Genomic DNA, 27,688 nt, shown 5'->3' with positions numbered 1-27,688 from the left:
GCTTTAATAGGATAAAAGCAGACATTTAATATGTTTAGATCTAAAGTCTGTAAACCTCATGTACCCCCAAGGGCAGCCCTTCTCAAGGTCAGATTCACACTCCTACACTGGCTAAGAACGTGTTTGGGGACCCTCTTCTATAACCTTGGGAGACAGTGTTTTGCCATTAAGAGACAGAGATTGGAATCTCCAGGTTAATTTGATTTTATATCCCCATGGCACTGACTTCCACTTAATATGCCAGCACATCTATGCCCTCATTGGTTCATCTCCTGCTGCCTCACACTCACAGACACCCACTGAGGTGGATGGACCAATTTCCCAGTAAGAATTTTCTAGGCTTTGCATAATTTGTCCAGTGACTCTGGGAGAGCTGGGCTTGCTCAGTGCCTGGAATTGGCTCTGAGTACTCTTTGCAGGGCTCCTGTCCTTGCTGACAGCACACTTGTTTGCTGTAGATGGTAGAGTATCTCGACCTCATACTATATTCATCCTTGTGTCCTCATTCTTATACCAGTTAACAAGGTTTTTGAGGTTGGGATGCATTTAAGGATTGACAAATTATCCTCAACTTTATGTCCAAGAATATTCAGTTAAGGAATCCGAAGGAGGAGAGGAGATACAAGGAGATGAGGGTGTGTTGCAAGAGTTGAATTGTTCTTGGGGAAACACACACGTGCACACACAAGTGAGGTGACATGCTGCACACCAAAATGAGTTCCGGATGGATTTCAGAGAGTCCAAATTTTAAAAAATGAAAACAAATCTAGAAGATGAGAGTGAATCGTTTTCCAATTTCTGTTGGGAAGAAAGATTTCCAACTGTCAGATCAGGTTCCCCTTTGGTTATGGTCATGAATATCACATGAAGTGAGAGATGTACAGACATATCCCCAGTTAGGTGTCTTCTTTTACCGACAGAACACATTTCCTCAGTCTTTTCATGGGCAGGGCTGGGGTGGGTGGGGGAGGATGCATCCCCTTTAGAACGTTGCTCCTAATGAATGCTGTAAAGTGTTATTCTACCTCCCAATGAAGAACCTGGGCTTTGCACAGAAGCATCCAGATGTGAAGGAAAAGACTGATAGAGCAGAGACTGACTGAGAGCAAAGTATGCATCAGAATTAGACTCCCACAGGACTAAACATGTTCAGTGACAACTACTGATTCTATATCTTTTAGTATCTGTGCTGCCTGTCCACCTCCCGGTCTTCAACTGATAAACTGGCTTTTGATGTTGGCTTGCAAGAGGACACAACAGGTGAGCACCTTGGGCCCCGAAGAGCTGTGTTCAGAGAGAGCATGGCAGGGATGGGACTGGAAGAAGCCATAAGACACAAAGCTACATTAGATAAATGTTCTTATGGATGGAGTCAGGGGAAAACAAAACCAAAAACAATGACTGCCTTTCTAAGGAGAGTTTTTCGTAGAAGGAGGAAGTGTGTATTGTTCCTCTTGGTTTGTCATTCCCACGTAATTAGCTGGATTTTCAAACTATACCTCAAACTTTATTCTTTTTAGGGATTTGGCTAGAAAAGAAATACTTCACACTTTACTGGCTGTTAACCATATTAGAGTGCACTGATCTGTTCATGAAATATAACTGCATATCTCTTTTATCTTAAAAATAGTTTGTCTAAAAAAATGAAGCATACTTAATGTCAGCATTCAAACAAAAAGATAGAAAATGAAAGTCTGCTTCATTTCTGTGTCCAAAGGGATACATATCTGTCTGAATACACGTGTATTTTTATATTTTGAAACAAAATGTATGCATAAACACGTGTATCCTTTCAGAAAATCAAAATAAGACAGAGGCTCTATTTATGTTTCTGTTACACTTTATACACCTCTGTACAATGTGATTATTTTATCTTTTACAATGAGCATGTGTGACTTTGGAGTTAAAAATAAGTAAAAGACCAAGTAGGAAAAAAAGGAGGGCAATAGTCCAGCTCTTATTAAGTACTTCCTTTCAGAGGTGGGATCAAACTATGGCCCCCACACCTAGCTCCTCTTCCTGTGTTTTAAAAGAGTTTCCCAGGGGCACCTGGGTGGCTCAGTTGGTTATGTGTCTGCCTTCGGCTCAGGTCATGATCCCAGGGTCCTGGGATGGAGCCCTGCATTGTACTCCCTTGCTCAGCAGGGAGTCTGCTTCTCCCTCTTCCTCTGCCCCCCCCCCACCTTGTGCTTTCTCTTGCTTGCTCTCTCTCTCTCAAATAAATGAAATCTTTAAAAAAATATACTTTCCCATACTCTAAATTTTTCACAGACAACAAATGGATAAAAATAAAGTAATATTCACCAACCTAATTCACTTTAAGAGACCAACACATCACTATGCATGACAAATTCCAGAATCCTAGGCACCAAAAAGATAAGTACTATTTCCTTTGGTTTTTTTTTTTTAAGATTTTATTTATTTATTTTGGAGAGAGAAAGAGGGAAAGAGGGAGAGTGGGGGGTGGGGCAGAGGGAGCTGACTCCCTGCTGAGTGTCGAGCCTGCTGTGGGGCTCATCCCAGGACCCTGAGATCATGACCTGAGCTGAAACCAAGAGTCAGATGCTTAACTGACTGAGCCACCCAGGTGCCCCAAGATAAATACTGTTTTGATTTTTATTTCATTTTACGGAAGTTCAGTCAATCCTCTGTGTTTTTGCTGGTTTTTAAAAATTTTCTCATTTCGATTTACTTCAGCAGCAGCTACATGAAAAAGTCTTCAGTTTTCTCTCTCAAAAGGGGTAAAGGACATGCATGATTGGTAATTTGTTTTCATACATTGAGATGATTATATAATAGTCAAAACAACAAAACAAGGCAGTCCCTCCGCCTAAATCTTATCCCCTTATGCTACTGTTTCCCCATAGCTTTTTATTTCATCTGAATTGCTGAATTATTAGATTTATTATTTGTTGTGTGCCTGCCTTGATCAAGACTAAACTCATCAGGCAGATGACTTTTTCTTCCTTGTTTATCGATGCATCCCCAGCTACTAAAGCAATGATTGACAAATAGTGGGTGCTTCATAAATGTTTGAGTGAATGAATGAAAACTCCCTGCAACTCTAAAAATGTGAATGGAATGAATAATGAATCCTGTAAGGTGACATTCAAGGAAGACTGTGGTTTGTGTAAGAAAAGCATCTCAGGGCACATTACAGACTGGCTGTAAGAATGCTTAAGAAATTTTATTGGATGATTAATTTATCCATTTATGCAAATTGAATTTTTATTTAGTGCATACAGTATGCTAGTAAGAGCTGGGGAAACCCCAGTGAGCTAAACACACAAAGTCCCTGCTATTTCGGAGCTTAAATTCTGACATTGGGGAATTAGTGAAGAAGAAAAAATAAGTGTTAGGGAAAAACAATAAAGCTGGTCAAAGGGGCAGAGTAAGTATTAGATAACCGATATCACTGACATCTAGTCTCATTTTTGTATAGAACTTACATTTAGATTCTAAAAGGAACTACAAACAGATTGAAGAATTGTTTGCCTAAGTTTATATCTTAGCTAATGGGTCTGGAGAATGAATTGATATGTGGCTCACGAGGCTTATGCTTGACTTGTTCTAGAAGAAATGATTTGATTTAATGTGCACCCAGGTATTTTTATAATGTATCCTTCTATAATAGGCTTCTCTTATAAGTTACCCTCAGATTAGTGGAAACTAGCACATATTAAAATAAAGAATAAAACAAGGCACAGAATAGTAAGCTTTCAGTGACAACACGGCATCTATTTTTAATCCGTATCCACCACAAGTACAGAGTTTTAAAGCTGCTGTGACACAACTGTCACATTACAAAACCCCAAGCCCTTTTGAAAATCATGTGCCAGAAAACTAGATGTTAGTACAGAGAGCAATGAACATGTGATTCTGTAAAGGATGCAGTAAGATGCGCATGACTGGTAAATTTGGCCTCATGGTAGCATAAATAAATATCCTTTTAAGCAATGCCTAGCGGAGGGGATGACACCAAACTTCGCAAAATGCCACAACCAGTTTCCATGAAGAGAATCCTTGCATTTCAGTTTGTCTTCTTCCTGGGTTAATTTGGCCCAAGTCTTTCGATTTTCATGGTCTGCGAGATGAACTTGCAGTCAGTTTCAAACTTCGGGAAGCTGTGTGGGAAGGACCGTGTTATTTACTTATCAGGAGACTGATTTGGAAGCCTTATTTTATTTGCCTCTTTTCCTTTGGAGTTGCTGGCAAAGAAAATCGGTTTTATCGTTAGAGAGCCTGTCTGTGCTCACCCTGCAGGGGAGGCCTGTTGGTGGACCATCCATCCTGCCTCAAAGCAGCGGTCAGAAGGAGAGAAGGTGCGAGTTGGAGATGACCTCATCTTGGTCAGCGTGTCCTCGGAGAGGTACCTGGTAAGTGGGCCCGTGAAGTTGCGTGTTTGGCGATAGGATCAAGCACAGGCCCATCCAGCTTGCTCTGTAAACCTTAGATGGCAAATTATCCAGGGAAGTTGTTTAGAAATAAGTCCGTATTTCTCTTTGATGAGTGACAGCTCCCCAAGAAGGGGAATCGTGAAACCTCTGCGGAAGCGTGGCTCTCCAGGTTTATTTAGACAGGCTTACCTGGTACCCTCAGTTTGTGTGTCCGTGATCCTGAGAGCACCAGTTCTTAGATGCTTGTATTAATGGCATGTAAATGCAGTCTAATCAGGAATTCAAAATTCCACGGACCTTATTTTGTGCCCACTGAGGAAGGCTATACTAGGAGATTGTGATTGCAATTTTGACATTTATGAAAGCAAGTTATTCTATGACAAACTCGTGCCATGTTGAGAAAGGAGAAATAGACAAGATGAAAACCAGCTCCAGTCTCTCATCCCACACGACATCGTTTCAGAGGGCAGGGGTTAGAAATGGGAGAAGGAGAAAAGAAGTTTATATTTCATTTTTGAAGCTATATTTTACTTTTGTGGCAAGACCATAACTTACTTAATAAACTGTATTTTTGCTAAAGAACAATCATATACTTAAGTTTGCAAAAGAATTTAATCCGTGGGACTGTGAAGGATGACAGTGCAAAGTAGTCTTTTTATTTTAAGGTTGAAAAAGTAATTAGACCAGCAGGAGTGCTTGGATGGCTCAGTCGGTAGAGTGTGCGACTCTTGATCTCGGGGTCATGAGTTGAAGCCTCACTTTGGGTGTAGAGAATACTTAAATAAATCTTTAAAAAAAGAGAAAGTAATTAAACAGATATAAATGGGAGTATTATAAACCTAACATGAATATTTCTTTAAAAAATTCCAAACATCATAGTGGATGATGCTTGAAATAAAAATTAGAAGTAAACATTGTTTCAGTTAAGCACACATTGATTTGTAGAAAGTGTATTCCAACTGCCATAAATCAAAATATTATTTGTGTGTCATGGATTTAGGATTAAATAGGTAATTGGTACCCCTTGCTCTATGAACATGGAGTTAGAGTGGCTTTGGGAATATTGGAAGTCAGGTTTTGCTTACCAACCCATTTAGTTCCAATTTTGAGACAAGAACCGTTTTGTTTTACTTGCTTTGTGGAAAGAGGTAATGCTGAAGACAGAGAAATGACGGAACAGTATTCGTGTAACTGACAGGGAGTATTAAATTAAATGGAACACCTCACATGACCTCGCTAAAGGGAGGCCTGGAGCTGTTCTCTCCTTCTGTCTCTTAACTAGTACAGGTGGAAACAGGCACCATGCACATTTCTAGGACAATACAAGTGTGTCAGCTTGTCAAATAAGCATTTATTAAACCCTTGCTGTGTGCATATGCTGTGTATTAAGGTGCTGTATGTCTTGATCAGGAGATAGACATTTTGAGTTGTAGTTTTACACAGAAATCAATAGCAGCTAAAAATAATCCGTGCATACTTTTAAATATCTACAGATCTTACTTTGATTTTGGCATAACTGTGCATGTTTTTGCTGTACGACTTGTACTTCCCACTGTAGGAGTAGAAAACTTGCAACCTCACAGGGGCCGGGGCTGCTAGCATCAGTTCTGCCACCACCTGTTGGAGACAGTCATGTGATTCCCCGAATTCTGGCTTTCTCATTTGCAAAATGGTGATGATTATACTTAACACAAGGTTCCTGGGATGAAGCAATGAGATAATGAATTTGAATGTGGTTTGATTGAAAAAAGCACTATACAAATAAGAGCAATAATCCTAATGCATGAGGTTCACCTTCTCTTGCCTTTAGAAATCAATAAACCTCGTGATTAATGAAATTCACACATTATGTTCAAGCTACATTTTATCCAATTTATGCAAGTTCCTTTTCTGGTAACCTTTTAGAGAGCTACACACGGTGGCCAACCAGACTGTTAAGATTTCCCTTTCATTGGGTAATGAAGTCAGTGCTTTTAGTGTTCATCTCTGAATACCTAGCATGTTGTAGAAACCATAGGAAGGACCAAGGGTACGTTGTACGTGGTTTCTACCATCAAAGCATTAGTGGAAGAAATGAACCAAACACCTAGGGAACTGTACGAGAATACTACAAAGCAGTAAGTACATGTTACCGTTTAGGTTATGGGTATAGGATATAGAGATGGTTAACTATTATCTCATGTTGCCTCTGTGGTTGATTAGAAGGATCCAGAGAAAGTGCATATGGGCAAGAAGTGAGGGAGTAATAGGTCTTTGGAATATGGCAGTTGGAATAATCCAATACTGAAACTGGATAACTAAAAATGGGCTCTGTGTGTCTATGTATTTGTTGGTGTAGGGCCTGGTAAGTATGAGCCTGGGCCACTCACGTAACTTCGTAAAACCCTCAGTTTCTTCATCTGCAGTAAGGTGGTAATAAACCTAGTTCACTGGGGTGTTAAGAGGATTAAATGCTTTGACCCAGCCAAGACTCATAGCTCTGTGAATGTACATGTAGAAATTGCTTATGAGTTGCTATCACTGTTTACCTGGGAGGTTTGTACTTACTGAGAATGGTTAAGGAAACAGCAGATATTTAACCAGAAGAGAAAGTTGGAAAGGGAGCAGTGAAGGGAGTAGGATAGCTAATTTTAAATAAAGGTCTATCACAGAAAGTCAGGTTCACATTCTGGGAAGTCGCTGATATGTTTCAAAGTAAACAAGTTAAGAACTTTGGCTGAAAACGCATTATTTAAAACTAAAAACTAAGAGGCAGCCCACGGAATGGGAGAAGATATTTGCAAATGAAACTACAGAGAAAAGGCTGGTATCCAAGATCTATAAAGAACTTCTCAAACTCAATACACAAGAAACAAATAATCAAATTAAAAAATGGGCAGAAGATATGAACAGACACTTTTCCAATGAAGACATACAAATGGCTAATAGACACATAAAAAATGTTCAACATCATTAGCCATCAGGGAAATTCAAATCAAAACGGCATTGAGATACCACCTTACGCCAGTTAGAATGGCAAAAATTGAAGGCAAGAAACAGCAAATGTTGGAGAGGATGTGGAGAAAGGGGAACCCTCTTACACTGTTGGTGGAAATGCAAGTTGGTACAGCCACTTTGGAAAACAGTGTGGAGGTCCCTTAAAAAGTTAAAAATAGAGCTACCCTATGACCCAGCCATTGCACTACTGGGTATTTACCCCAAGGATACAGACGTAGTGAAGAGAAGGGCCATATGCACCCCAATGTTCATAGCAGCAATGTCCACAATAGCTAAATCGTGGAAGGAGCCGAGATGCCCTTCAACAGATGACTGGATTAAGAAGATGTGGTCCATATATACAATGGAATATTACTCAGCCATCAGAAAGAACGATTACCCAACATTTGCAACAACATGGACGGCACTGGAGGAGATTATGCTAAGTGAAATAAGTCAAGCAGAGAAAGACAATTATATGGTTTCACTCATTTATGGAACATAAGGAATAGCAGGAAGATCGGTAAGAAAAGGAAGGGAAGAATGAAGGGGGGTAAACAGAAGGGGGAATGAACCACGAGAGACTGTGGACTTTGAGAAACAAACTGAGGGCTCCAGGGGGGAGGCGAGTGGGGGATTGGGATAGGCTGGTGATGGCTATTAAGGAGGGCACGTATTGCATGGAGCCCTGGGTGTTATACGCAAACAATGAATCATGGAACACTACATCAAAAACCAGGGATGTACTGTATGGTGACTAACATAACATAATAAAAAATTAAAAAAAAAAAAAAACCCAAACCCACTAACTACTCTAAATAAACATTTCTAGTCATTGGTTTTGTAACTTTTAGTCATTAGTGTCTATAGACCTTCGATCTGTGTTTTGCCCACTAACGGTGGTTAATTTGAAGTTAAACTATCGAGTGTGCATCTGGTACTCTAATATGGCTTATAACTATGGGGTGCTCAGTGAGGTAAAATGGACTGTAAGAGACTGATTTTTACCCTGTGCTCTGCACAGGTGCCTCATGGACAAAAGAGGGTGCTGTGTTGGGCACCTGGAGCCCCAGGCTCTGCCCTCCTCTACACGTTGGACCTCTGTGCAGGATTTCCCAGTAAAAAGGGTCTTATCTCTAGAAATGGTTGTAAAGCACTCATCCAAATACTGTCCTTTCTCATCTGGCTGCTTCATATTCTAATGTGGAATGATATCTTAATCCTCTTTCCAGGGATATCCAAGAGGAAAAAAATTCCTCTGCTCCTACTGGAGCTACATATTTTTTCTTTTTAAGAAGACTTGGGCAAAGCAGCGTAAGTATAAGAGAAATGACAATTTAAAATAGAGAAAACATGGTCAAGTAGGTATTGCTGACTGTGACTCTATTTCAAAATAAACGAAGTAAAGCAAACAAAACAATTTTTACTGGTTTAGAAAGACGTAAAATCACCCTGGTGTGCCCTGAAGTCTTCAATTTGTGGCTTGGATTGCTTGCATTGGAAACATTGATTTTTGAATAATTTTTTTCTTAATTAGGTCACTGATAGAAATAGGTTTTTTTTTTTTTGAAGATCTGTGAAAACATTGCTGAACAAACAAATACATTAGGAAGAGCAGAACCCCACAGTCTAAAGAGTGATGACAGCTGCTTAAAGAAGACTCTTCTGGGCTTCCTAAGAATTTCCTTACTCTCCCCTCCCCATCTCTGAATTTCTGATAAGAGATACTAGGTGTTTTGATGGCAGAATAAGTTGCTGAACTCCTCAAGTTGCATAAAAATATCGATAACTAAAAAGGACCGCGATCATAAGTATTTCCGAGCTAATTATGGCATCAGCCAATGCATTATTTACTGTGAGCCCTTTTCTTTTCTCTCTGTGGCTCAGGTGATGGAAGCGTAGACTATCTATCACATATGGAAAGAGTGTCTGGGCTGTGCCCCTCATTTTTTCTCAGAAGAAAACAAATGAAGCCCGTGGGGTGATATGTCTTGCCTACTTGTGATCCGTGTCACTGGATGATAATTTATCCAGAATGTTGCTCACCAGGCCCAAGTGCCTGATGCTTAGAGAAACAGATGTGTTGAATACATGCATCTGATGAGGGTTGAATTCAGATCTTCTTAAACATTTTTGTGCCGTAGACCCCCTTGGCAATCTGAGAAAGCTTATCGACCACTTATCATCGTAAGGTTTTAAAATGCATAAAATATAATAGGGTTACAAAGAAAACTAAAAGTTACAACTTGAAGTTCAGTTGTTTAGAATATTCTATTTCTGAGATTTTGTGCTTCTATCTGTAATGTCCTGTTACTCAAACAAAACATCGTTTTGGGGCCAGCAGCCTTGGGTTGCCCACACCCCCCAGCCTTCCTGGGTGGAAATTAGCATTTTTTGACAAGATCCTCACCTGTTTCCTGTGGGTATTAGATCTTGAGAGTCACTAACAGAAAGGTCAAGGTGACCTTTGCTGGCAGGTTGATGCCACCACAGTGTGTGAACTCTAGAGTGCTTACATGTTTCAGCCTAAGGCCCACTCTACTTTCAACCTCTGGCAACATCTGTCTTGCTTTAAGGACAACGCTTCTCCTTTTAATAATTGAAATTGTTACTGCATCTGAATATTTAATGCCACAGGCCTGACTTGATTTGTTCTTCCTCAGATTTCCCTTCGCTGTTTAAACAGCAAAATTAATTAGAAGCATCCAAAATAGTTATGCCTAGAGAATAGTGTCTTGAGAAGAGTGAACATTATCTAGATAAATTTATACGGTGTAATACGATCTTAAGGATATTTTTGGACTTTGTCTGGCACTGAAATTGTCATATTTTTATGGTCCTGTCATATGTATTATTTATCTTTTGGCTTTGATAGGATTTGAAGATTGCCTCTTAACCCTCCTTCCCACCCCTGTTGTTTTCCCCAGCAGTGGCTCCTTATTGTCTGAAAATATGAGGCCCCTGTCCTGGTGCCTTCTTCTCTCCAGATCCCTCTCTCACTGTATTCCTAGCATGTGCTCTAAGCCCCACAGGTGACACTCTCTGCTATACTTGATGTTCCTGTATCTCTGCCCCTTTGGGGACCCTCTAGTCTTTGTCGTAGCATTCCCCTTATCAGAGCCTCTTGGAGGACCAGGGAGGTCCGAGCCACTTCCCATTACCAGGTTTCTGGTATATTAAAAATGAAAATCTCCGAACTGGTTTACAAAATGTAAATTGTCGCGTAAAAATGTTGCCGCGTTTTCAACCTTTCTAGTTAGCACGTTAACATTAATACATGTACCCAAATCCAACGTATGTACAAACTTACTTGGGGACAACATCTTTCAATATAGAAATGTGAGAGACCCAGACCACACGGTCCTTCTGGCCCCTCGAAGCCCTCATGCCCCTGGAAGTACATGTGCAGTACTTGTGCAGACGCTGCGTGTTCTCAAGGTTCGGGGCAGTGAACCGTGTTCCAGTTGGATTGGCTGAAGGGTTCTCTTTTCTCCATTCCTGTTGCAGTCTGATTACATTTCACCCAACATTTAAAAAAAATGCTGACCTGTAGCATTTTGCGTATATATTTTACCTCCCCTTCCATGTGACAAGCACCCTCAGGGTAGAGAGTGTGTTCTATTAATATTTAACACAGGGCTTCATGCATAGCATATTCAGTGACATGTGATGAATTAACACATGATCGTAACCTGTTTATCATAACGTGGCTCGAGCCTTCACTCGAATTCAAAAGTAAAAGTATAAGCATTGGTATTTTGAATCGTCTTCTCATGGTTTCGTAAAATCCATATGGATTTGTGTGTGTGTGTGTGTGTGTGTGTGTGAACGAGCTGTTAGTTTGACTCAGGTCATTGAAATAGGAATATTTATGGAATAACTTCAGGTATTTTTTTGGTTTATCCTACCCTGATTTTAAAGGTTCGGTTGGCTTCTACACATACTTGCTTAGTGAACAACTCTGCTCGATGTGAGGTATACAGTCGTGAACCCATGTCTAATAACTTATGGGATGGGGGAAGAAAAATACACAGAACAATTACATCATGTGATGATTGCTTGGAAGGAACATGTATTTTTCTTGGTTGTGGAAGCAGAGTGCATATGATTTATTTGTAAATAGTTGAAGAATTTTAATACTGGGGAAGAAATTGAATAACCAGATCTCAGCTGGGATTTTGTGTCAGTGGGACAGGCTGAGGCGAAGAGGTTGTAAGCAGGCACATAGCTGGTTGAGATGAGGAGGGGGTCAGAGCAAGTGACCGCTAGATCTGATGCATCAACTGGTACACTTGATTTTATTGATNAGATGATTGATAAGATGGCTGCATACGGGTCAAATGTCAAAACTTTCTTTGGTTTTGTTCCTAAGAGAAAGATAGTGAAATATCTATTTTTGCTAGTGACTTGAGAATGTTAGGGTCCTGATCGGCTTGTGGAGTCTGTCAGTGTGACCGTGATTCCTCTTCATCTAACTAGGAGGGTCCGATTTCTGGGGAAAATCTAGTACAATTAGACTTTAAAAGCTCAGGCTGTCATCAGCTTTGGAGAAGTGTTGCAGAAACATTACAGGAATATTGGTGATGTTTACTGAGATGACGCTAAGGAAAAAGTGGTAGTTCTACGTATATTTGAAATTCATAGAGGCAGCCAAGTCGTGATTAGAAAAATGAGCAATGCATAATTTTGTTTTTCTTTATAATTATTTGATAACTCATATGATGGTGCTCATAGATAGGAAATATGGTATTATTTTATTACATTTCTGTTTTTAAGAAGGAAAATCTGAAATTTCTAATATCTGAATTTTGGAGGAAATTTATTGCCCAGGTTTCAGATGCGTATTGGGAAACATTGCCACCTAATGGTTATTATATCAAATTGCAGATAAAATTTCCCAAAGGACCCTATAAAACTAAGACATTGGTCCAGTAGATTTTACCTACCTCAGGGTCAAAAAACTGTCGCAGTGTGATATGTAGAACACTTAATTACAGTTTTGATGGTAAGTGCCCACTCCCTGAACAATTTTGTCCATCAATAAACCTTAAAATAGTTTGTTTTAACACACATACTTATTTCCGTAGTCTTGTTTGTGTGTTTTCCGATGAGTAGCTTAGAATGATGCTGAAAAATACCTACAGCCAAATAGAAACTCTACTTTTCCTTCTGCTGGTCTCTTAATGACTCAGTGACAGGACTGAAACAGATGCTCTTAGGGGACGTTTCCAGATCTGCAGTGTTAGGTTCCAGCTCCCAGGAGCACCTACGTAGTGAGACTTTCCAGGCGCCTGAAGAGATGTCTCCTTTTGCCTCTCCCACAGCACCTGTCTTATGGCAACGGCAGTTTACACGTGGACGCGGCTTTCCAGCAGACTCTCTGGAGCGTGGCCCCCATCAGCTCAGGAAGCGAAGCCGCCCAAGGTAAAAACTCCACTTCTACCAGAGGCCTTGTCCTGGATGTACAGTTGACAGTCATCTCTGCAATTGTAATGATGAGCAGATTGGTAATTAGAGCATTCTGTGTCAGAATATTCTGGAATGCAGATATGTGACATATAAGAATCTTGTTTAAATTGGTATTTGACAGTGAAGTTTGTGTGAAGATTGTTTTTTTTTTTAATTTTTTAAAATTCTTCTGCTACTGCCAGCTTTTGCTTATTTGTGTGTGGTTTATATGCGCGCTTTCTAGATGTTATTTGCTCCAGTGTTTTGGCCTCAGGGTATTGCTCAGTTAGGCTAACATCGAGGTCTCTCATCTTCCATGGTTGGGTGACTTAGAGCCAGATCACAGCAGCGTTTATGCATCAGGATTTCTTGGGAAATATCTGCATTTGTGTTCTGATTATTCTCACTTAGTACACGTTTAAATCTGAACCTGTCCATGCTTGTATGTTTAAAGAGAGGATTTTGGGGGGGTTGAGGTCACGTTTTCTGGTGGGAACATCACTAACTGAGGGACTTGGGAACCCTGAGCTCAGAGGCACCAGGCAGGTGGCACCCTTCGTCCTTGGGATTTTGGCCAGGTACTGAAGCCTCTCTAAACTTTTATTTCTCTGTCTATGAAAATAGAAGGTTGGACCAGACGATCTGTCCGGCTATCAGCATCTGACCATGACCATTCAAATGTGACTGAATTCCAATTCTTACAGGGTATCTCATTGGTGGTGACGTCCTCAGGTTGCTGCACGGACACATGGACGAGTGCCTCACTGTCCCTTCAGGAGAACACGGGGAAGAGCAGCGGAGGTTGGTACCAAGCCCCACGCCTTGAGCCTTGCACTTTCTTGCCTTGATATAATCGTTGGAATTAAGGGTATGTCTGTTCAGGCCATTCACATAATACAAAGTGGGTCACTGACACTCCCCTCTCCACTGAAGGGATCCATGTGTTGGCCTCTTTAGAAGTTTTCTCTTACGTTCTGTTTTTATTACCTCTTGATAGAATTGCTGAAAATTTTTGTAAAGTAAAACATGGTCAGAAGTATTGACTAAAATATACAGAGTGGAAGGAGTAAACACATTAAGCTACTTAAAACTTAAATGTTCATTAGTCTTGATTAATTTTTCTTTCTGGCATATTTAGTCTCAAATTCAGTTTCAAAGTCAGAGTTCTCAAGTGGCTCAGAAGCTTGGGACCTTTTTCTGTGATCTCCCACTTATATACATACACAGTAAAATTGACCACTCTCTCTAATATTTTATGTGATTATAATACTCTTTCTCACACATTAATATTTGTTGGCATTGGGTGGAGACTGAAGTCATCTGAATCACTGGGCAAAGTGCAAAGCCATAAAATATTTGATTTGAATGTTCTGTTTTGCTTGATGAATTAATGGGTGAATACTAAGTTGAACACACAAGAGATTACTGTGAGGGAACGCATTGTCTGGATGGTTTATTACAGGCTTTTAATTGTTTTAATGGACATTGCTCATAATGGAAACATGTAGAGAGAGATAACTATTGTACATATTTATTTCTGTAACTTGGGGAACATTTAGAAAGTTAGTACTTATTTCACTAGCTGTTTAACCCTGGGAAAAGCCCCTTGGAGACCTGGGTGTCAGTTATGCATCTCTCACCAGGCAGACCTGACTTATAGTGAAGAGTGAAGTGCAGAGCCTGGAAAATCCTGTGAATAAAAAATGCTGCTTCTAGTAGGTTGGGAAGAGGATGTTGATGGTGCTGATAGGGTTTTTATGAAAGATGAGAGGGAATTCAAAAGAGTTGATTTGAGGAATTAATTCCAAAGAGAAGAATAAACGTAAGACGCAAGGGGATGGCAGTGTGTTCTGGGACTAGCAGTTCTCCCACAGTGACCAGGGGAAGGCTAGACTCAGAGGTGGAAAGTAGACAAGAGAGACCAGTGTGGGCAGCTTTTATACGATCCTCGGTGCCATTCCCACGGCTGGCTTTTACTCTGGGAGTTAGGAAGGAGCGTGGGATGGGGGTGAAGTGGTCCGGTCTCTTGTAAAGCAATCAATAGATCTGATGGGCAGGAGGACCTTGGATCCAAGATCAGGAGATTCCAAATCAGGTACACCAACCAGGACAGGGCTGTTTTTAGGCATTTGTGTGAGAGGAAGGGAGAAACTTGACCTGGAGAGTGGCCATCAGAATGGAGAAGTCTGCCCAGACCAGAGACATGCTAGGTCATATTGATTATTTTAGGGATGAACTGCTGTGGACTGTGAGGGGATGTATCCGATCCAGGGTGTCCTGATGTTTCTGACTCGAGCGAAGAGAGAATGTGCTAAGGATTGTATGACACATGTGTATTTCATACTAAGGATTGAGTTAAAGTTTGGACAGCGGTGAGTACAAGGGGTCTGTGGGACATCCTGCAGGAAATTAGAATTTTGAGTCTTTTACTTAGACAAAGCTTGGCTTGGATGTAAATCCCAAGCACCCAGGGAATCATTGAGGAATGGGAGTTCTAGGTAGGGAGGGCAGAGCTTGAATTAGGGGAATGTGTTTGTCAGTTTGGACATTGCTTTCAAAAGCCTGTAAAACCTTGGAATAGATTAACGAGAGAGGAGGGCAAGGGTGGAACTCCAGAGAGCGCTGACATTTAGGATGTGGCTGGACTAAGATGCATCGGCATGATGGTTAAGTGGAGAACCAGGGAAGTTAGTCATGGAAGCCAAAGGAGGATTGGGGGACAGATGTGTTAAATGCTGTGTTATGTTTATATAGACGTAGGAGCAAAAAGAGGTTGTGTCGTAGTCTTTGCGGTCTTTATTCCCTGAATTGTTAAATGAAACACTTAAGTGATTCTTAGAGCCTTTTTTTTTTAAAGATTTTATTTATTTATTTGACAGAGGGAGAGACAAAAAGAGCACAAGCAGGGGGATCGGAAAAGGGAGAAGCAGGCTCCCCGCTGAGCAGGGAGCCCAATGCAGGAGATCCCAGGACCCTGGGATCATGACCTGAGCCAAAGGCAGATGCCTGACCACTGAGCCACCCAGGAACCCCTCTTAGAGAGTTTCTGTTCTTTCTACAGACACTTGAGAGAGTTGTAGTTAAAGAAATGGGCTCTGGAGCTTGACAGCCCTGGGTTTGGGCCTCAGCTCTGCCACTTCCTAGTTGTAGGACTCATGCAGGTGACTGAATTTCTTGAACCATTGCTTTGCTCCTCTGTAAAATGCAGCTTAAGTATTAGCTGCTGCTCTGTGGGATTGTTGTGAAGATTCAGGAAGAAAAGGCGGGGAGAATACCTGACGCATATTATGAGATCAACAGATTTTTTGTCACTGGCATTATTATCTAGACAGAAGAGCAGCATTTAGTCAGATAGGGAAAGATTTGAGGGACCCGGGCATGTGGATGAAAGCTTCATAGGACATCGGCTTTGGAGGAAGGGAGGCTAAACTATAGCAAAGAAAATCCTCTCTTCTTTGCATCGAATGGTGTACGTGTGGGGCGAGGAAGGGCTCTCACTTCTTGCTAAGGTTTGGAAGCCAGGAATGGGTGCGCGTAGTTTTTTGTTGTTACTATTGAATGTTTTCAATCTCAAATGAGAATATTCAGTGTCCGATAGAGCCCGTATTTCCTCAGCTAAACTCCCTGGCAATGAGGACACTTTTCCGTATCTCCTGGACGTTAGAGAACCTGTACGTTCAGGAGGTGTTTTCTTATAGAGTAGGTTTTTCTCCTGATTCTGTAGGTAGCTGGTTATTACTGCAGGGAAAACTGGGGGCCATTTCAAAGGTATTTTCCTATCGTTCTGGACCCATTTCCCCATTGCACACATGTTAAAGTCTGTCCTTTCTCATATCATTCTTGATGTAATGTTGTTCATTTCTGTATCAAATTCTTCTCAATATGTATTCAGCTCAGCACATCGCGGCTCTTTCTAGGGAGTGATGTCAGTAACAACACATCCGACTGTGCCCTTTGTACAGCGTGTTTACACACTGTACAAATTAGATTTCCAGAGATGTCGGATCATGACTCGAGGGAGAAAATGAGGCAGAAATCGGCAGCAAGAGCCCGAGGAGTGTTGCTTCTGAAAGGAGAGTTGCATTTGCCTTGATTAAATAGTGAGATGGGGCATTGATTTGCATGTAACGATAAAAATAATTTCTTCAATTTTACATTCACCGAGCACTCTATTATTTCCAATCTTGTTAATACCGTAGTGTAGAAATGTCTTTATCTCTGTCTCTTATCCGGAGTCATTTCGGTGCCGTAGACGACTCGGGGAGGCAAAGGGCAGCTCGGCCTGAAGGCAGGAGTTCTGTAATTGATATGAATCCCTACTGGGGGAGAAAAACAGCATGATAACCGAGGAATATATATCTTGATTCATTAAAAAAAAAGGGAAAATAATTTGACCTTTGGACAGCGACTTGAAAGCTGGAGAAGTTCCAGGGAAATACGTAAACATTTCTTTTACCTCAAGGCCTTTGCTGTCCTTGTGGTCTGCTTATGCTTATTAATGTGTCATATTATTAACGTCAAAGAACTAAAGTCAAACCAGATTTGTTATAGGAAGCAGTGGAAATGGGGAGGTGGCCAGAAGTAACCGTTACTTCCGAGTAAGTTAGGAGCATTTGGTCTTAAATGCTCTGTTCCTGACCGGCGTGGTCCGTCTGCCCATGCCTCGTTCCGCTGACACGACTGTAATCGTAGCCATTGAAAATGCAGTTCGGGGATGGGTTCTGAAAGTCTAGAGACCAATGGAGCGGTCTTTACTTTCCTCTTCTCATTTAGATTTGTATGTGTAAGTGCTTACTTACATATTCTTATGAGAGGATTCAAAAAACTCTTAGAACGAAGAGCATAAGCATACAGTGTCCCTTTCAATTAAGTGGAATTGGGGGGGCGAATGAGGCCCTACCCAAGTTAAACTAAATGCACACTTTTCTCCACTCTTCTTGCTCATCTTTTGTTTATAGATTGAATTCTGACTTTTTTTGTGAAATTCAGCAGCACTATAGATTTATTTTAAATTTGAGATTTTTTTCTGGGAAGAACTGTGGCTCTAAAATCATGTACGGTGTATAACTGGTCTAAATAATAGTACACTTATAATGTACAGGCATTGTGAGCATTTGGGTAGAAGGGACGGATACTTTGAGCATTAGCTTTAAATTGTGATTTCTTAGTTCTTACTCAGGTTCTTCAGATAGTGAGAATACATTCAGGAGAAACAGGGATTTGTTCAGATCCAACATAGTGTTTTAATTATTGACTTGAAAATAAGCTTTTGTTCTGGAGGCTTGAAATTTGATGATTAGTTTTCATTTCGAGCATGACATATTTTGTATAGGGAGTGTTTTCTGCCCTAGATCCTGTCTCTGGATTGCGTCTTATTACTTTTGTCCATTTTTAAGCGAAGCATCATGAAGTATCAGTAAAGGCCTTTCCTTTATGTGCATACACACACTTACTTTTGCATTAAACGTGCACTATCTGAATTAAGTATGCCATATTTTTAAGTTCATGAATTTTAAAATGGATAAACTAGGGGAATATTACTGGGAATGATTATTTGATATCTCAATATTAGGGAAACTTTTTGAAAAACATCATTTGTGATTTTTTAAAAGATTTTATTTATTTTAGTGAGAGAGAGAGCAGGGGGAGGAACAGAAGGAGAGAGAGAGAGAGAAACTCAGGCAGGCTCCCCGCTGAGCATGGAGCCTGACGCGGGGCTCCATCTCATGAACCTGAGATCATGACCTGAGCCAAAATCTAGTTGGACACTTAACTGACCGAGCCACCCAGGTGCCCCTAAAAAAGCATCATTTGTATGTTAAAGCAGGTTATGCTACACAGTTCATGGGTAGTTTTATTGATTCAGTAACAATTTGTGGAATGACCATCATGTGCTGGAGTTAGAGTAGGACATAAAAAGATACAACGTCTCTTTTCTCAAGGAGTTTGCATTCTAATGGCGATACGGGACAACAAAAACATAAGTGCTCTTATTTGTAAATGCACACACATATGTGTGCACCCGCAGGTAATCTACAAGGTGATGATGAGGGCTTTGGAAAAAAAATAAAGGAGACAAAGGAATGCAGAGGGTCCATGTTTGTGTGTGTGTTTGAGGGAGAGAAGAGGGAAGAAAAGGACAGAGAGAGAGGGAGAGAGGGAGTGATCAGAGAGAGGTTATTCTGTTTCTGTCCTATCAGGCTTTATTATTGGCATATGCTTGCTCTGTCTTGCTACTTTCAAATGCAGGACAATTACGTTATTGTTTCTGACGGTATCTGGAAATCAGTGCTGTATTTGCTTTTCAGAACGTGACTCAGCAGGCAGAAGCTGTGCCATATGTATGCATATGACAGTATTTTTGTCTCCTTGCCCCTTTTATGATTTTATGATGATTTAATGAGCTTTAGTTGTAAATAATTGATAAGGCGTGAGATGGGTTTGATACCATGAATTAAATGTCTCCCAGTCTGGCTTAGAAAGAGATGCATTGTTTATGTCTGCATACACAATTGGATGACTGATATACTTGCAGGATTTGTATGCCCTCAGTTACCACCTAGGAGAAAGCTTGTAAAGCTGCCTCCTGTGCTCCTGAAGGATCAGGGAGATAAAGTTTCCACACGAGGGCTTCTCTTCCACCCCCTTCCCCTTCATGACCTGTGTGTACCTGTTCGGCCCGGGACTGGGAGCTAAGCAGTTCTGATGAAAGAGTAAGTACCTAGCAGAGAGCTGTTCTCTATTCTCTGCCTCTTCTCCCTTGAGAGAGGTTCACTCTTCCCCCCAAACTTGAACTCCCTGCTGGTTGCCGAGAGCACAGCACTTTCTTTCAGCCTGTCCTCTCAAGGAAAGACTGGGCTGGAATGCACTGTTTTAAAAAACATAGGCCTTGAAGGCCAAAGATTTAAAATATTCACAGAGGGGCTCCTGGGTGCCCCAGTCGGTTAAGCGTCTGCTTTCGGCTCAGGGCATGATCCTAGGATCCTGGGATTGAGTCTGGCATCTGGCTCAGCGGGGAGCCTGCTTCTCCCTCTGCCTGCTGCTCCTGCTGCTAGTACTGTCTTTCTCTCAAATATATAAATACAATCTTAAAGAATACATTCACAGGAATTGGAGCCATTGGATTTCAGTAAAAATGAAAAAAAAATTGGAATGTTGGCTATTCTTAAAGTTGAGTGAATTGAAAAAGAGACAATAGAATAAAAACATCAACATTAAAAAGAGAAATCCTTCAGTTATTTTCTCAATGAAGTTTATAAAAAAATTTAAAGATTTCTTATTTATTTGAGAGAGAATGAGAGAGCATGAGCAGGGGGAGGAGCAGAGGGAGAGGGACAAGTAGACTCCCCACTGAGCATGGAGCCCAACACAGGGCTCAGTCCCACGACCTTGAGATCGTGACCTGAGCCAAAACTGAGAGTCGGAAGCTTAACCAACCGAGACACCCAGGTGCCCCTGTCAATGAAATTTAAGACCATTTTTTACTTACCCATGTTTCGTTTATTCACTTAATCTGGATGTATAAGCAATATCTTTCAGAAAAAAAAAAGAAAAGCTTCCTCTTCTTTTTAATTTCCAGATGCCTTTGTGGTTATATTCTGGTTGGAGTGAAAAGTAAAAGTAGCAACATCTATTTTGCTGTTTTTCTGCTCTAGTCTATTTACATGATTCTTTATAGTAATGATTTGGAGTAGAAGGGTGCTGTTTTTAATCCACGATGATTCATTTACATTTATTCAGATGTGTCGTCTCAAAACATACCTGTTTTCTCTTGTACAGCGATTTGAATAGAAATATCATCACAGACTCAGCCCCTGAGTGAATACATAATGCTTCTTTCAACACTGGGTAGGCATGTATTTCTTGATTTCACTGTTGCTATGAAGACGCTGCTGACAGCTTGCTTTAGCACCTGCCCGTAGCTCAGCTGCTCAGCCAAACACCCTTGTAGGCACAGAGCAGAGTGTTGCAGAGGCACGAATCCGACGGTGACAAATGTGTAAACTCAAACACTTATAATTTCACTCTGGAATAACCTTTGAATTCTGGGCCTACTTTTCAGTCACTTCAACTCTGTTCCTTTAATGCTTATTGAGGGACTGGTATGGTGTAGGCATTTTGGTGTGTGCTGTGCATGATGAATGAGAGGCAGCCCCTGTCTTGAAGGAGCTCACGGTCTAGTAAGATCTCCACACTACGTCCAGGAAGAAGCAAATGTGAATCTGAGAGAGGCCAATCACAGTCTTTTAAAAAATTAAATGGTAGAAAACATCTCTTACCTTCCTACCCTTTGAGGAAGATTAGCAAGGCAGGAATCTTTGTCGATCTTTGATTTTGAAGCATTAAGTTTGTTAGCGTATACAAGTTAGTAAAATAAGCCTCTCTTTCTACTAACTGGTATGAATCTGCTATTCAGTATCAACTGTAAATAGAAATTGTGTGTGGGTCATTTTTCTGTGAATCTAATTATTTTTCAGAAAATTCATAGATGAAGCCTCAATACCTAGGGTCTGGTGATACATTAGCACAGCTGAACTTAATTTGGTTGGGGCCATGGTGGTGGTAGGACTATCTTTACCCCATACAGATAATGGCACTTGTCAGAAGCTACCATTTATTACCTTTATGGCTGATCAGCCTCTTCTGTTGATCATCTTTTCAGTGTTCAGCCAGGTCTACTTTATTCATTCTTGTAAATCTTTTACACAGTGACATGTATATGGGAATCTGCACACAAATGCTTATTCTTCGGTATTTGTGAAAGAAAGAAACGGAGGGAAAAAGTCATGCACTTTACTGTAGGTTGTTCAAGGAGAGCAATGGGGTGTCTGCCTTGACCACCACTCTGACTCACTCAGCAAGATCAGAGGTCTCCCACTTGTATTATTTTGGTGACTCCTGAAAGATTGTGATCTGCTTGTACTTTGGGGAGGGGAAGAAAAGGTATCTTATTAAATCAGCACACCAACCTGAGTGATAGAAAACTACTTTGGGGCCTGTGAGTCCCACATCCTTGGCTCAGAGCCTTCTCTATTGGAAGCATCTTGACGTCAAACCACTCCACAGGGAAGAGTCCCTATTCTTGTAGCAGGAAGCTGAGCCTTGAAAACAGTGATTTTTTTTAAAAAAAAAAAAGAAGAAGAAAAGAAAAAAGAACAGGGTGGTTGTGGGTATCTTTGACAATCTGATGCATGTTACACACTTCGTACTTGCCAGCGTGGAAAATTGTGCCTGTGGGGTAATTTCTGTGATGTTAATGTAGGTATTCTCACTGAATTTTCTCTGTTGTTTTTCCCCATCTAAGCAGTTAGCAGTGCCAATGCTTTTTATTCCCCTTCCCCCCCCAACAGGAAGTTTGTGACTTCACAGAAAGCTTAAGTTTTGTATAAGGTACTTTCCTTCCTGACTCTTATTCCCTAAAGACTACATTCAAAGAGGTTGTTCTGTCTAGTGTCTTAGAAGGGAGAGAGACAGATTATCTCTGATAGAAAAAGAAGAAAAGAAGGGATTTTTCAACTTAAAAGACATTCAGGTGGAACAAATGGATGCCCACAGGCAAAAAAATTAACAGAAAAAAAAAAAGGAACTTTGACCCAAACTTTATATAAAAACTAACTCTAAATGGATCATGGACAGAAATGTAAAACATAAAACTATAAAACTTTCAGAAAAAATAGGAAAAAAGTCTTCGAGATCATAGAGTTTTAAAACTTGACACTAGAAGTACATCTTCATAAAAGGAAAACATGGATCAACTGGATATCATATAAATGAGAAACTTCTGTAAATGTCCACGTGAAGAGGATGAAAAGACAAGTTCTAGAGTGGCAGAAAATATTTGCAGGTATTATGTCCAAAAAAGGACTAGCATCTAAAGCTATACAAAGAACTCTCAAAGCTCAGCAGTTAAAAAAAAAAAAAAAAGGCAACCTAATTAGAAAAGGGGCAAAAGAATGCATTGGTATTTCACAGAGAGGACATGAAGAGTGCGAGTAAGCACATGGGAAGATGTGCAGCATCTTTAGTCATTGTGGTAAATGCAGACCGCAAGGAGTGATCAATACATGCTAAACAGACTGACCAACACACACAAAAATACTGATAGCCAAATGCTGGCGAGGATGCAGGAAAACTGAATCACATAAATTGCTTGCAAAGTGGTACAGCTACTCTGGAAAGCATTTTGGCAGTTGCTTCGATCTCTCAACGTACACTATCATGTGACCTAGCAATTGCATCCCTGGGTGTTTATCCTGCAGAAATGAACACTGTGTTCACACAAACACGTGTACACAAATATTTAGTGTAAAGTAGCTTTTTTGTAATTGCCAAAAACTGGAATCAGCCCAGCTGTCCTTCACCTAGTGAATGGTTGAGTGATGCTTGTTACAGCGATAGCCTGGGATATTACTCGGCAACTAAAAGCAGGGTCTTGTGGATAAAGCAACTTGGATGAATCTTCAGGCAATTATGCTGTGTGAACAACGTCAATCCCAGAGTCATACATACTATATGATTCCACATCTATAACATTTTTAAAGTGGTAAAATCTTAGAAATGGAAGAGATGGTTGTCCAGAGTTAGGGAAGCAGGAGCGGGGGAGAGAGGGAATTGGGTGTAACAATAAAAGGGCATATGAGGAATCCTTGTGGTATAGGACATTCCCACTATGAGGATTCAGGAACTAACATAAATGACAAAATGGTGTAGAATTTAATACAGGCACGTACACACACACACACACACACACAAGCAAAATGGGGTTAATCTAGGGAGATGAAGGGATTGTATCAAATCCAATATCCTTGATGAAAGACTAGTCTATATCTTAAAAATATTATTATTAGGGGAAACTAAACAAATGTTCAAGAACAAAATGTTCAAAAATACCTTTCTGTACTATTTTTTCAACTGCATGTGAATCTGTAGTTATCTTAAACTATTTTTCACCCATCCCCTCACCAACTTCCCCTCTGGCAACCACCAATTTGTTCTCTGGATTTAAGAGTCTGGTTTTTGTTGTTGTTGTTGTAGTTCATATGGCTCTTTTTCCTTTGTTCATTTGTTTCTTAAAGTCTACACAAGAGTGAAATCATATGGTGTTAGTCTTTCTCTGTCTGACTTAATTCATTTAGCATTATATACTGTAGGTCCATCCATGTTGTTGCATATGGCAAGATTTCATTCTTTCATGGCTGAGTAATATTCCAGTGTGTGTGTGTGTGTGTGTGTGTGTGTGTGTGTGTGTGTGTTTATATACCACATCTTCTTTATCGATTCATATATCAATGGATACTTGGGCTGCTTCAATATCTTGGTTATAATAAATAATTCTGCGTTAAACATAGGGGTGCATATATCATTTCAAATTATGCTTTGGGGTTTTTTGGGTAAATACCCAGGAGTGGAATTACTGGATCACATGACTGTTTTTCACAGTGGCTGCACCACTTTTGCATTCCCACCAACAGTGCACGGGGGTTACTTTTTCTCTGAATCCTTACCTACACTTGTCATTTCTTAACCTTTTTTGGTTGTAGCCATTCTGACAGGTGTAAGGTGATCTCTTATTGTGGTTTTGATTTGCATTCCCCTGAGGATTAGTGATGTTGAGCATCTTTTCATGTGTCTGTTGGCCATGCATATGTCATCTTTGGAAAAACATCTTTTCAGGTCCTCTGCCTCTTTTTTTTTTTTTTTAAAGATTTTATTTATTTATTTGACAGAGATAGAGACAGCCAGCGAGAGAGGGAACACAAGCAGGGGGAGTGGGAGAGGAAGAAGCAGGCTCATAGCGGAGGAGCCTGATATGGGGCTCGATCCCATAACGCCGGGATCACACCCTGAGCCGAAGGCAGACGCTTAACCGCTGTGCCACCCAGGCGCCCCACTCTGCCTCTTTTTTAATTAGATTGTTTTTCTGGTGTTAAGTTATACAAGTTCTTTATATATTTTAGATATTAATCTAAATATCATCCGATATATCATTTGCAAATATCTTTTCCCATTTAGTAGGTTGCCTTGTCATTTTGTTGGTGATACCTTCACCGTGCTAATGGTTTTTATTTTGCTGTAATCCCAATAGTTTGATTTTGCTTTGGTTCCCCTTGCCTCAGAAGACATACCTAGAAAAAATGTTTCTATGGTTGATGTAAAAAAAAAAAATGCTGCCTATGTTTTCTTGTAGGATTTTTATGGTTTCAGTTCTCACTTTTATGTCTTTATTCCAATTTGAGTTTATTTTTGTGTATGGTGTAAGGAAGTGGTTCAGTTCCATTCTTTTGCATGTTGTCCAGTTTTCCCAAGACCATTTGTTGAAGAGATTGTCTTTTTCCCATTGGGCATTCTTTCCTGGTTTGTCAAAGATTAAGTGATCATAGATTTGTGGGTTCGTTTCTGGGTTTTCTATTCTGTTTCATTGATCTATGTGTTTTTGTGCCGGCACTATTTTGATTACTACAGCTCTGTAATACAATTTGACACCTGGGATTGTGATGCCTCCAGATTTATTCTTTTTCAAGATTGCTTTGGCTATGTGGGATCTTTGTGGTTCCATACAAATTTTGGGATTTTTTTTCTAGTTCTGTGAAAAATGCTATTGGTATTTTTATAGGGATTGCATTGAATCTGTAGATTGCTTTAGGTAGTGTGGATAGTTTAACAGGATTCGTTCTCCCACTCCACGAGCATGGACTATCTTTCCGTTTATTTATGTCATCTTCAGTTTCTTTCATCAGTGTTTTCTGGTCTTCAGAATATACATATTTTCCCTCTTTGGTATATTATTCTTTTTGGTGTAATTATAAATGGATTGTTTTCTTAATTTTCCTTTCTGCTACTTCATTATTAGTGTATAGAAATGCAAGAGATTCCTTTATATTAATTTTGTGTCCTTTGACTTTATTGGATTCATTGATCCGTTCTGATAGTTTTCTTGATGGGCTCTTTAAAGCTTTCTATTTATAGTATTGTGTCATCTGCAAATAGTGTTAAGTTTCACTTCTTTCTTACCAATTTGGATGCCTTCTATTTCTTTTTCTTGACTGATTGCTGCACCTAGGGCTTCCAGTACTATGTTGAATAAAAGTGGTGAGAGTATACCTCCTTGGCTTGTTCTTGATGTTAGAAGAAAAGGTCTTAGTTTTTCACCATTGAGGATGATGCTAGCTGTGGTGTTTTTTTTTAATATATGGTTTTTACTATATCAAGGCATGTTCCCTCTATACCTACTTTGTTGAGAATTTTTATCATGAATGGGTGTTGTACTTTGTGAAATGCTTTTTCTGCATCAGTTGAGATGACCATATGGTTTTTATCCTTTCAGTTGTTAATGTGATAGATCATGTTGATTGATTCATAAATGTTGAACCACCCTTGCATCCCTGGAATAAATCCCACCTGATCATGGTGAATGAATTTTTTAACATGTTGTTGGATTTGATTTGCTGGTGTTCTGTTGAGGATTTTTGCATCTCTGTTCATCAGGGATATTGGCCTGCAGTTCTCTTTTTTTCTCTTTTCTTTTTTCTTTTCTTTTCTTTAATTTTCTTTTCTTTTCTTTGTAGTGTCTTTGTCTTGTTTTGGTAAGAGGGTAATGATGGCCTTATAGAATGAGTTTGGAAGCTTTCCTTGCTCTTCTATTTTTTGGAATAATTTGAGAAGCATAGGTATCAGCTCTCCTTTGAATGTTTGGTAGAATTTACCTGTGAAGCCAGTCTGGTCTTGGACTTTTGTTGGTTCAGAGTTTTTTGATTACTGATTCAATTTTGTTGCTGGTAATTGGTCTGTTCAAATTTTCTATTTCTTCACTACTCAGTTTTGGAGAGTTGTATGTTTCTAGGAATTTGTCCATTTCTTCTGGGTTGTACAGTTTGTTGTCATATGGTTTTTCTTATTTTCTTAATAATCTTTTGTATTCTGTGGTGTTGGTTTAAAACAAATTTTAAGACATTTGCAGAGAGGGAGCATTTTTCTGGGTTCCATTTTTAGGATGACTACTGTCTACTACCTGATTGCTTTCTACTCCCCATTTCATCTCCCCTTATAAGGAGATGGCAAGAAGTCAGAGTCAGTGGCTGTGAAGGTTTTTTTTTTTACTTCAGCAAAATGTCTTGTACCTCTCAAGTGAATGGAAAGCATCAGGCCTCAGCCTGGAAGGGAGTATGTGGATGAAGACCTTGTATATAGATTGAACAAGTGAACTGGTCTTACGCAGTGTCTGAAGTTACTGCAGTTACCCTAGCAAGAATAATTAGCACTTGAATTCCCCCACTAGCATAATGGACTCAAAGCAGAAAGTAATTATAGTGTAAAGAGAAATTTATCTACCTATTTATTTATTTATTTCTAAAAGTTTTATTTATTTATTTTTAGAGAGAGAGTGAGCGAGGGGGAGGAGGAGGGACAACAGACTCTGTGCCGAGCACAGAGCCTGAAGCCAGGCTTGATCTCAGGACTCTGACATCATGACCTGAGCTGAAACCAAGAGTCAGACACCCAACTGATGCACCACCCATGCACCCCTTAAAGATAATTTATAAAAGTATTATTGGTAATAATAGGAGATAGGTTATTTCAAACCAGTGTCCCCCTAACAACAACGAGAAAAGGTAAACCACTGCCTAAAATCTGTTTGAAGATAATGGAGAGCAAAAAAAAAAGCAGTGAAATGTGTGGGGTCAATGCCCCAAAATACAAGGAGACCAGAGAATTGGGTTCAGCATTTGGAGCCTCCTCTTCTCTCTGGGGGGTTGCGGTGGCTGAAGAGCAGGGCTTTTGAAAGAATCAGATTGGAAGTGGATCAAAGCTGGTACAGGACCCCCCGTAGGAGAGGCACTTTCCGAACTACAGGTAACACTTCAAGAGCG

General features: G+C 40.1%; 1 protein-coding gene across 1 annotated transcript in view; it reads left to right on the top strand.

Annotated features, from left to right (window-relative positions):
- RYR2 (ryanodine receptor 2) overlaps window positions 1-27,688 on the top strand; it is a 528,108-nt gene that overhangs the window by 107,797 nt on the left and 392,623 nt on the right. The window contains exons 7-10 of the mRNA XM_008689669.1: window positions 1,182-1,260; window positions 4,264-4,376; window positions 12,698-12,797; window positions 13,526-13,622. Coding sequence (XP_008687891.1) covers window positions 1,182-1,260; window positions 4,264-4,376; window positions 12,698-12,797; window positions 13,526-13,622 — 389 coding nt within the window. The remainder of the gene's footprint in view (window positions 1-1,181; window positions 1,261-4,263; window positions 4,377-12,697; window positions 12,798-13,525; window positions 13,623-27,688) is intronic.

Source organism: Ursus maritimus, unplaced genomic scaffold, assembly GCF_017311325.1.
Source record: "Ursus maritimus isolate PB19 unplaced genomic scaffold, ASM1731132v1 scaffold_7, whole genome shotgun sequence".
NCBI lineage: Eukaryota > Metazoa > Chordata > Mammalia > Carnivora > Ursidae > Ursus > Ursus maritimus.
This window is presented reverse-complemented; position numbering and strand designations above follow the sequence as displayed.